This window comes from Cryptotermes secundus, unplaced genomic scaffold (assembly GCF_002891405.2).
Source record: "Cryptotermes secundus unplaced genomic scaffold, Csec_1.0 scaffold970, whole genome shotgun sequence".
Taxonomy (NCBI): domain Eukaryota; kingdom Metazoa; phylum Arthropoda; class Insecta; order Blattodea; family Kalotermitidae; genus Cryptotermes; species Cryptotermes secundus.
In genome coordinates, this window is record NW_019744131.1 from 441663 (window position 1) to 453879 (window position 12217).

Genomic DNA, 12217 nt, shown 5'->3' on the forward strand with positions numbered 1-12217 from the left:
TGTTTCAGAGATACATGCTGCCTCCATCTTCAGGGTTGAAGTGAATATGGTGGGTGAGTGTTCATGTATCTATGGTTCACAGTTCCAACAGAAACATTGGGGGGAAGTGGATACCAGCTGCAACCTACCTGTAACCAGTAGTGATCTCTCTGCTACTTTGCATGTTGCTCAGCCCACAGCAGAGGAGGTTTAAGCACTCTAACAACTGACTGCTTGGGAGCATTGCTGATAGTATTTGGTTAGCAACTTCCCTGTCCACTGTTCCTGTTTGCACACACTGGGCACAACCCTAGTTTTCTGTTGGAAAATTAACATCCTACCAACCTACTCACTCAAACCCTGCACATGAGGCAGCATGTACCTTTGAAACAAACACTGGCAACACTGCCCATACACACATGGTTGAAAGTGTTGATTTTCTTTCTGTCGTGCTTACATGTCACTTAACAGCGATATTGGATGAGAAGAAACTTTTTTATTATAATACAAAACAAAAACAACTGAATATAGATCACTATTACCAACTTGAACATTTTTACATTACTAGATTCTCAACATTCCTCTTTAATTTCAAAATATTACAAACACATTTCTCATTTTCCTCCTTAATTTCAAAATCAGACTTATTTCTACTTAAGTATAATGTCTCTAAACTTGGCAAATTTCTCTGGTGATAGCAGTTTTGTTAAAATGTCTGCCACCTGAGTTTCAGTGTTACAATATTTGATTGAGAACAGTTTCTCTATCAATTGTTCACTTATGTAGTGATACCTAACATCTATATGCTTACTCCTACGCGTCACTTGTCCAGATTCTATTAGCTTGATTGCACTCTGATTGTTGACACACAGTTCAGCTTCCACCCTTTTTCCTGTCACCTCTTCTATCAACGTCTTTTAGATATTTCAATTCTTTACAGCACTCAGCTGCTGCAATATATTCGGCCGCGGTGGTTGATAATGCAACAATACTCTGTTTCCTAGAGCACCATGATATTGGGCCCCCTGACATCATAATTACCTATCCTGTTACACACTTCCTGTCCTTTACATCCCCTGCATAATCAGCATCACTAAATGCTTCCAGTTTCACAGTTTCGAAGTCAGTTGAGGTATATTTTATTCCTGAATCTTGTGTACATTTCACATACCTAAGGGTCCTTTTCACATTCTGAACAGCTTTTTTGTCAGGATTTTCCAAGGTTCGACTTTCCACATTTACAGCGAATGCCATATTGGGTCTGGTTTTAGAAGTCATATATAATAGGCTTCCTACAGCTTCTCTGTAAGGAAATCTTATGTCATTTTCTCCTTCGTCATTTGTTGGTGCGGTCGTGGCCATGGGTGTTTTCATTTCTAGACTTTCTTGTATGTTGTATTTGTCCAACATTTGGCTTGCATAGTTGGTTTGAGAGATATGTATCCCATCTGGTTGTCTCTCAGTATGTATTCCTAAATAAACTTTTGGATTTGTGGTCTTTCTTATCTGGAATTGATTTTCCAGTTTCAGCAAAATTTCCAGTATTTGTCTTTCATCCTCTGCCATGTTTATCCCGTCATCCACATGAATGACCATGAACAAACTATTGGCGTCATTCTTAAAAATGCGTTGGTCCGATTTTAGTTGGTTTAGACCTTCTTCTTTTAGAAAGGTTGTCAACTTCTTGTTCCATTGTGATGGTGCTTGTCTTAGGCCATATAATGCCTTTTTCAGGAGACATATCTTGCCAATGTTCTTGTATCCTTCTGGTATCTCCATGTAATATTATATTTAAGCATCCTGTTGCACTCCATACGATAAATGATATAAACTCCGTCTCAAGTGCAAACAATATATTTTGTGTCTGAGGCCGAAACATGTAGTGTAAGGAGCAAGATCAAAGACACAAAATATATTGTTTGCACTTGAGACGGAGTTTATATCATTTATCTCCATGTAGTTTTCCTCGTCAAGGTCTCCATACAGGAAGGCAGTCTTCACATCAAAGGTTTGCATGTTCATATTCTTACGTGCTGCTATGGCAAACAGTACTCTAAGAGAATTCATGTCAACAACTGGGCTGAAGGTATCCTTGAAATCTATTTCCCCTTTCTTTTGTTGGCATCCTCTCACAAGCAGTCTGGCTTTGTGTCTTCCATCGTCCTTTATTTTGGAAACCCATTTACTGGTCAGAATTTTCTTGCCCATTGCTTTCTCTCTGTTTACATATATCCAAGTTTTGTTTTGGTAGAGCAAATCCTTTTCTTCTTTAATGGCTTTCTCCCACTTCTCGCTGTATTCGCTCTCCATGCACTTGTCATATGTATAGGTGAGCATACCCTCCTTTTGACTCTCTGTGTGATAGTCTCAGTACTTTGGGTGCATTTGAATGTTTCTTCTTGGTCTCAGTGCATATCCATGTTCATTTTGTCCATTGTTTTTCCTTCCATTATCCTTGTGGTCAGCATTTTCATTTTCTTCATCCTCTTCAGTATCTGTTGGTTCTTCTTCATTGTTGTCAGCTTCGGGTTCTTGCTGCATTTTGCTCTCTTCCTGATCTGGAGTATTTGTATAAGTTTGACTAGCTCTATATCCTATGGGTGCTAAAGCCCCTGTACAGGATTTGTGGAGTTATTTAATAACAATAAACAATAAACAATTGGCTTGTCTTCTGGATCCATCACTCTTTCCTTTTCCTTTTGTTTATTTGTTGTCACAGGTTTACTTGTGAATATCACATCTCTGGAGACATAGGTCCTTTCAATATTTGGATCCCATATTCTGTGGCAATTTGTGTTGTATCCAACGAATATTCCTTTCTTGCTACGACTGTCCAACTTTTTCAGTGGTCTGAGAATTTTAGGGAAACTTCTGAACCAAAAAACTTCAATCCAGCCAGATCTGGTCTTTTACCATACCAATTTTCTGCTGGCGTTCCATTCACTGCCACTGTTGGACTTCTGTTTAGCAGGTATGGAGAAGTGAGTACAGCTTCACCCCACAGTCTCTTACTTAAACCTGAGTCAAAAATCAATGCTCTTGCCTTTTCCACAATGGTACAGTTCATCCNTTCTTTAATGGCTTTCTCCCACTTCTCGCTGTATTCGCTCTCCATGCACTTGTCATATGTATAGGTGAGCATACCCTCCTTTTGACTCTCTGTGTGATAGTCTCAGTACTTTGGGTGCATTTGAATGTTTCTTCTTGGTCTCAGTGCATATCCATGTTCATTTTGTCCATTGTTTTTCCTTCCATTATCCTTGTGGTCAGCATTTTCATTTTCTTCATCCTCTTCAGTATCTGTTGGTTCTTCTTCATTGTTGTCAGCTTCGGGTTCTTGCTGCATTTTGCTCTCTTCCTGATCTGGAGTATTTGTATAAGTTTGACTAGCTCTATATCCTATGGGTGCTAAAGCCCCTGTACAGGATTTGTGGAGTTATTTAATAACAATAAACAATAAACAATTGGCTTGTCTTCTGGATCCATCACTCTTTCCTTTTCCTTTTGTTTATTTGTTGTCACAGGTTTACTTGTGAATATCACATCTCTGGAGACATAGGTCCTTTCAATATTTGGATCCCATATTCTGTGGCAATTTGTGTTGTATCCAACGAATATTCCTTTCTTGCTACGACTGTCCAACTTTTTCAGTGGTCTGAGAATTTTAGGGAAACTTCTGAACCAAAAAACTTCAATCCAGCCAGATCTGGTCTTTTACCATACCAATTTTCTGCTGGCGTTCCATTCACTGCCACTGTTGGACTTCTGTTTAGCAGGTATGGAGAAGTGAGTACAGCTTCACCCCACAGTCTCTTACTTAAACCTGAGTCAAAAATCAATGCTCTTGCCTTTTCCACAATGGTACAGTTCATCCTTTCGGCGGTGCCGTTTATCTGTGGCTAATATGGTGTAGTAAATTCCAATACAATCCCCTTGTTCTTACACCATTCTCTCAAGGCGTTGTTCTTATATTCCCCTCCATTGTCACATCTTATTCTTCTCACTCTTGTATTGAGGTGACACTCAGCTTCATTTACATATTCCTTCAAAAAGGTATACATTTCACTCTTATTTTCTAACAGGTATATCTTAAAAAATGCGTATAGTCATCCACACACACATAAGGAAATATTTCTTATTGTCATAAGTGGTGGGATCAATTGGTCCACACACGTCACTATGAACTATCTCTAATGGCTTTCCAGCCCTACTTCTTTCTGCATCAAGTGGGAGTCTCAATTGTTTGGCCTGCATACAAACTGAACATATATCAAAATGTTTACACTTGCTCACACTTTCTGGTATCCCTTGGCATATCTCTTGTAGTTTCCTAAGATTCGCATAACCTATGTGACCTAGCTTTCTATGCCACTCTACACTTCTATCTTGCTGAGTCATCATAGCTTCATTCCTCGTGCTAAAGCTAATTACAAACAATCCATTTTCATCCTTTTTTTCCTTCGATTACAACATTTTTGTCCTTGAGTATCTGGACTTCCTGTTTTGTAAACAACACTTCTCCATCATTTTCTGTAATACAGTGCACAGACAGCAGGTGTTTGCTGAGTTCTGGAACATATGAAACGTTTTTCAAACTACACTCTTTAAATGCCAGATTGTCAATTCCTTTTGCAGTCATACTTTGATTTTTCTTTGCTNCCACTGTTGGACTTCTGTTTAGCAGGTATGGAGAAGTGAGTACAGCTTCACCCCACAGTCTCTTACTTAAACCTGAGTCAAAAATCAATGCTCTTGCCTTTTCCACAATGGTACAGTTCATCCTTTCGGCGGTGCCGTTTATCTGTGGCTAATATGGTGTAGTAAATTCCAATACAATCCCCTTGTTCTTACACCATTCTCTCAAGGCGTTGTTCTTATATTCCCCTCCATTGTCACATCTTATTCTTCTCACTCTTGTATTGAGGTGACACTCAGCTTCATTTACATATTCCTTCAAAAAGGTATACATTTCACTCTTATTTTCTAACAGGTATATCTTAAAAAATGCGTATAGTCATCCACACACACATAAGGAAATATTTCTTATTGTCATAAGTGGTGGGATCAATTGGTCCACACACGTCACTATGAACTATCTCTAATGGCTTTCCAGCCCTACTTCTTTCTGCATCAAGTGGGAGTCTCAATTGTTTGGCCTGCATACAAACTGAACATATATCAAAATGTTTACACTTGCTCACACTTTCTGGTATCCCTTGGCATATCTCTTGTAGTTTCCTAAGATTCGCATAACCTATGTGACCTAGCTTTCTATGCCACTCTACACTTCTATCTTGCTGAGTCATCATAGCTTCATTCCTCGTGCTAAAGCTAATTACAAACAATCCATTTTCATCCTTTTTTTCCTTCGATTACAACATTTTTGTCCTTGAGTATCTGGACTTCCTGTTTTGTAAACAACACTTCTCCATCATTTTCTGTAATACAGTGCACAGACAGCAGGTGTTTGCTGAGTTCTGGAACATATGAAACGTTTTTCAAACTACACTCTTTAAATGCCAGATTGTCAATTCCTTTTGCAGTCATACTTTGATTTTTCTTTGCTACCTTTATACATTGAGTATACTGCCTAGTATATATCAAATCAGTCTTCACATTTGTCATATGACATGTGCTACCACTATCCACTACATACATTTTGTCTTTTTCACTTGCATCGCTCACATGGGTTTCTGCTGCTTCAGCTAGAAAATTGACCTTGCTTCTTTTATTCCCATCTTTAAAATAACAGTCCATTTCAGCATGGTTCGTTTTCTTACATACTGTACATTGGTTTCTTGTATCAGTGTCCTTATTTCTAAAGTAACAGTCCTTTTCAGAGTGACTATTCCTTTTACAGATAGAGCAATTTCTCTTACCTTTGTTGGGGCAGTTGATCTGGGCATGACCTATTTGATTACAATTGAAACACTTGAAAGGGGTTCTAATTTTGGTTTTAGTTACTGTCTTGAAAGCTATGCTTTCCTCTTCTTTAGTTGTCATCTTGCACTCTACTTCTTCCAACATCAATACGGCCACCAGGTTGTCAAGGGTTCTGTACACAGTCGCCGTTGAGTCCCAGGTGGTGCTGAAGTGTTTGTAGTCTTCTGGTAGAATCGATATTTTTGTNCCTTTTTTTCCTTCGATTACAACATTTTTGTCCTTGAGTATCTGGACTTCCTGTTTTGTAAACAACACTTCTCCATCATTTTCTGTAATACAGTGCACAGACAGCAGGTGTTTGCTGAGTTCTGGAACATATGAAACGTTTTTCAAACTACACTCTTTAAATGCCAGATTGTCAATTCCTTTTGCAGTCATACTTTGATTTTTCTTTGCTACCTTTATACATTGAGTATACTGCCTAGTATATATCAAATCAGTCTTCACATTTGTCATATGACATGTGCTACCACTATCCACTACATACATTTTGTCTTTTTCACTTGCATCGCTCACATGGGTTTCTGCTGCTTCAGCTAGAAAATTGACCTTGCTTCTTTTATTCCCATCTTTAAAATAACAGTCCATTTCAGCATGGTTCGTTTTCTTACATACTGTACATTGGTTTCTTGTATCAGTGTCCTTATTTCTAAAGTAACAGTCCTTTTCAGAGTGACTATTCCTTTTACAGATAGAGCAATTTCTCTTACCTTTGTTGGGGCAGTTGATCTGGGCATGACCTATTTGATTACAATTGAAACACTTGAAAGGGGTTCTAATTTTGGTTTTAGTTACTGTCTTGAAAGCTATGCTTTCCTCTTCTTTAGTTGTCATCTTGCACTCTACTTCTTCCAACATCAATACGGCCACCAGGTTGTCAAGGGTTCTGTACACAGTCGCCGTTGAGTCCCAGGTGGTGCTGAAGTGTTTGTAGTCTTCTGGTAGAATCGATATTTTTGTCATGATCATGTTTTCATCAAAGTTTTGTTTCAGTTGACGAAGCTTGAAGGCAATGTTCTGCACATGACTTATATTCGTTGTCATATCCTTAGTTTTGTCGTACTTGAAGTTGTAGAAGTCTTGTAGCAGAAGGCACTTCTGTTGAGAGGTGTCTCACTGATTAATTTGCTTCAAGGTGCTGTACATTTCTTTTGCGGTTGTGCATGTCACAGTGTGGGTCTTCACATGTTTCTTCATCGTTCTCACTATGTAGTATTAGCACTTTGCATCTCGTATCTTCCATATCCTTATATTGTCTTCGTCTCTTCCTTGGTCGCTTAACAGGTCACTGCCATCAACGATGTTTATCAGTTCTTTTGCATGCATCAGAATCTTTATTTCAAAATCCCACGGTGGAAATGAGTCGGCATCCTTTAGTTTTGGCAGATGAGTTACATCTTCTGTCTATGTGGTTGCCATTTTTTTCGTTATTCTTCTTCTGTCTTCTTTTCTTTCTTTCTTTCTTTCGTTTTTAATTTTTGAGCAAATCTGGGCCCATAACCTGTTGATTTTCTTTGTGTTATGCTTACATATCACTTAACAACCATATTGGTCGAGAAGAAACTTTTTATTATAATACAAAAAAAACAACTGAATATAGATCACTATTACCTACTTGAACATTTTTACATTAGTAGATTCTCAACAGAAAGGCCCAAGAGGACAATCATCAAGATATTCCTTCTTATCATAATGTTAAAAAAATCCTACTATTGTACTCAGGGCAGTTCATATTTTCCCAACCTGTGCTTCTAAATTCAATTTAATATTACTCTGTCATCTATCCTCAGGTCTTATGGTGTTTGAAGTTTACCACCTGATATTCTGTATGCATTCCATGCTTCCCCCACATGTTCTTTATGCCCTGTACTTCTCATATAGGTTTATTGCAATGATATTGATAATTTTTCAGGTCCTTGCTCCATGGAAGCCTCACCATTATAGAGAAGGTCTTGAAGTCCATTATGACAATGACAATAGTGGTAACAAAACTCTAGGATGGAACAGCAATGGGAAGCCTCCAAAAATACCTGTGTCCCAGCAAACAAGTGGAAAAGTCACAGTGAATCGCAGCAGTGGTGCTGTGAACAGATACAAAAGTAATGGTGTCAGAGGTAAAGAGAATCACACAACACTGCAGAAGCAAAGAGTCAACAAATCCACATCAACCGAATCACTAATTCAGAAGAATGGGAATGGTCAGGGGCAATATATCAGGGACAGAACACCATCTGAGAAAAAATACTCAGCCCTGAACTCATCCACATCTGCAGAATCTCTGAACCAGAAACAAAACAGAGACAAGAGTGCAAATTCCAAGAAACATTCAGCACTGAATTCTTCAGCAATAGAACTCAACAGCAATAAGAGTTACAGAACTGCAACCAAGAAGGGTACTGAAGGAGGTGCAAAGAAAAGTTCAGCAAAATTGGCTCGGTCAGCTTCCATGCCAAAGGATTCAAGGCTTACTGCAGGCTGGTTCAAGCTACGCAACAAGAAGCAAGGAATGTAGCACAATGTTTCACATTCTTCTGTAAAAATTTTTAATATAATAAGATTGTTAATTTCACCACACACATATTATAAACTCCAGAGCCAAGGTGCTAGGTTACTGGGAATGTAACAACCTGGTTGTCATTGTACAGAGACGGCATAGAAATGAAGCCCATCAGAAATAGAATAGAATAACTAACCTGGTGATTCTGATACTAAAATTTGTATTATATTCTGCTGTCCACTGCTGTGTTTGATTCATTAATCTTTAACAAACTGGATCCTTTATGACCATGCAGGCAGAAAGTTCAGTTTCCAAATATCACTACATTGTATGCACGTGATGTTCCCGCATTGAGTGCCATTTATATGGTGCCTAGAGTTCCATGGACATACACTGTCACAGACAGAACCATTCATGATGCACGCACACATGCGCACATACACAGTTACAGTACACACATCCTTAGGAGAACAGAAGATATATGTCCTGGAAACTTGAATATAGGCCACAGGCCTTGACATTAATTCAAATTAACATGGCAGCATGTGTAATATGTATGATGAAGATAAATTATTATGTTACAAACAATAAATATCTCTACAGGAATGGTGACACTTAGAATTGGGAATAATCTCTGCCTGAAGACAGTGACCCCCCCCCCACATAAATCTTATTGCATGATAAATCTAACAGCAGGCCATAAGTACCACGAGGATAAATCTAACCATAAGAAAGTTCAACGATCATAAAGCTGATTCACGAACCATATGTGAAGTATAAGGTTTGCAAGTAACTCAAAGATATTGACACAGCAAGATCCAAATATATCATTTTACTTGATGGAATGCAAGTCGGACATCTTGTGAGAAGTTACTCAATAAAATAACAGTTTAAAATTCGAAATGGAACTTTACAAACTGGCAAATTATTACACATGAAAATCATTTTAAAGATAAATTCAGAATATATCCTCCAGAAAATGTATCAATGTGCATTTTAATTGAGCATTAGGTGTACTGAACACATGGTGAGGGGATATTCCAGAAAACTGTTAGCCAAACAGCGCAGCTGTGAAACAAATCTGTGACCTCACTTCTTAAGAGAGTCTGATAGATTTGTAGTGAATAATTTATCCATGCACAGCATGCTGTTAGATGGTGCATGTAGTAATATAAAAGTATATTAAAGATAATGTAAACCATGTCACTCTTTCAGCCTTGATACATCATGCAGATCAAAGTGTAAAAGCATCATCGGTCCATAATCTAATAACATAAGCAATGATCAAGTGATTACAAATAGTAGAATATATCTCTCAGAGTTTAACATGTTAACAGAGTGAGTTGAGCAAACCTAGCAGTATAAAGAGCAGGTTTCTAAAATGTAATTTTTGACTAGTGCCACATTTCTAAGCCATCCTCTGAGTTATGAAATATACAAATAATGGACATTACTAAATATTAACATGTTAGACAGTTACAAAAACTATTAATAAGTAAGCAGAATGACTTCAAGATGCAAGCATGAGGCAACACAAAGATACAATATCTTATTTACAACAGAGAGCAAAGGTAGCTTTTAACATCCACCTCATATTTATAAACATAAGTTACCGGGAATAATAAGAAATCAGCCATGAACAACATGATAATGTGTACATAACTGTAGAAAATTTTCATTTTTATAACTTAATTACAAAGTCGTATAGATATAAATAAACCACATGTAAACTGAGTCCTAAGTATGGTGCTGAGAAGTAACATACCACATTTGTTTACTTAGTAAGTAATTGCATATTTCAAATTTTATGTTTAAATTCACTGAGTTCATGAAGTTTGAAACACTTATGTGATTTACTTCTGTTTTCCTTATTTTTTTAACTAATGTCAAGCTTATTATGCAAATTCCAACATAACTGTAAATCAAAAGGAACAAATATTCCAATAAAGTTTACTGTCTTTATTATTAAAGCCTTTAATGATAGAAGAGAAGAAGAGCCTTATACCATGAAAATGGAGCAACATGCTGCCTCCAGACTACATGGCATAACATTCCAAAAGACAGTAATCTTCATAGTCTGCCATGAAGATTTGAAATCCCTATAGCAACTATGTTATCTCTTTGTCCAGGACTGCTCATGCTTGTAATGAGCATGAAAACTGAACGACAATTTAAAATGATTGGGATGTCCAAAACATCTGTTTTCTACAATTATTATGTTTCTGGGCATTATCTCTCAACTTCACTCGCATTTAGCCTGAAAATGTGGGCATCATATTCCTTTACTGTCATTGGTAACCACCAAGTTGATTACATGTTCTCATAGGTCAAAAAAACCACCATCTGAAAGTAATGAAAAAGTAAAAATTCTTGTATAGTTTATGACCGTAAGGGTTCAGTTACACAAAAGAAAGAAAAAATTCTGGACATTAGTCTCAAGGCTTGGCATCAAGACGAACTGAATGGTGGTAAACCGCAAGTTGTAAAGTAACTCTGACTCTGACTAGTTAATTCTGAGTCGGAAGCAAGGAAGGAAGTTGTGGCCAGACATGGCTAGGAATCAATGGCCAGGAATTGCAGCCATGAGAAGCTGTGAGACAGTAGGTAACCAGTAATGATGTGAACATGAAAGCTGATGAATCTACAATGATTGGAGCCATTACCAGCCAACACCTAGAGAAGACATAGAAGGCTTGTATGTGTGCTGCAGTATAGTGAATTGTTAAGTATGTAAATCAGTGAAACTGTTAGAGTTACTTGTAATTCTAATTAATAAAGAGTCCAATAAATCCAATTACCAATTCTAGTTTAGTCACCCAAAATGCGTGACAGTATTTATAAGACAGATCTAAAAATTTGTGATGATAGTATGTTAATGTAGTTGCAGTGTTTCTGGACATCCATCATCCTGTTTTAATTTAAGAGGATGCAGAGATTGGGTTGTCTCCGTCTCTAGGTGGAACCTACTCAGTTGGGCCCAATCAATAGAGCTAGTCCCTATCTCCGGGCATCAGCACCAAAACAAGATATGATATGTAAACCAAGGACAGCATAAACTGTTGCTAGAGTTAAAATATATATTAAAAATATTAAAATACTCCACACGCATGAAGCCTAGGACTTATGTCCATGCACTGTTCCATGACTGTTGTTAAAATCAGAATAAAATCCATCAGTAAAGAGATAAATTCTCTTTATGTTACCAACATAAATCATAATTTCACATATAATCTAATCTACACTGGACGGGGTTGTAGTTTTCAGCTGTGATAATGGGGTTCCAGATGAGTTGACTGATAAAATGATCTACCAAAGGCTAACTGGCAGATTCCTTGTATTTCCTGTAAGGCGTGTTTGGTTTCAATCTGCAAAACTTTGCTCCTTTCCAACATACTTTTTTGCCTTCTTCATATGAATTTTGGGGTAATTTTCATTTTTCAGGCAGACCTTGGCTAGGCTATATTTTTGCTCCTTAATGCATATATGCTTGGTATCTCTAACTGGTTCAATTTTCAATAATGTCCTATGTAGTAAATGTTTAGTTTTGAAAATGGTCCTGATACTGAAACGGTTTCCAATGAATCTGAATTTCTTGGATATACCCTTAATGCATGGGATAATGACAATGCCCTGTTATATTGTATCTGCAGAAGGACAGTTGCTTCTCAGTGGCTTCATTTTGGAGTCAGCAAGTTCTTGTGGATATTCATCGAGCATATTTTAATTTTTGGTCTTCTGAGCTATGAGAACTTGCAGTCCAAGAGGTAGTTACCACTGGTTTTGGAGGAACCTGCTGCC

General features: G+C 37.5%; 1 protein-coding gene across 2 annotated transcripts in view; it reads left to right on the forward strand.

Annotated features, from left to right (window-relative positions):
* LOC111874557 (probable serine/threonine-protein kinase DDB_G0282963) overlaps positions 1 to 11225 on the forward strand; it is a 217569-nt gene extending 206344 nt beyond the window's left edge. For both annotated transcript variants that reach the window (XM_023870147.2, XM_033755500.1), the window contains exon 7: positions 7835 to 11225. In XM_023870147.2, coding sequence (XP_023725915.1) covers positions 7835 to 8434 — 600 coding nt within the window. In that variant the 3' untranslated portion in view covers positions 8435 to 11225. The remainder of the gene's footprint in view (positions 1 to 7834) is intronic.
* The last annotated feature ends 992 nt before the right edge of the window (positions 11226 to 12217 follow it).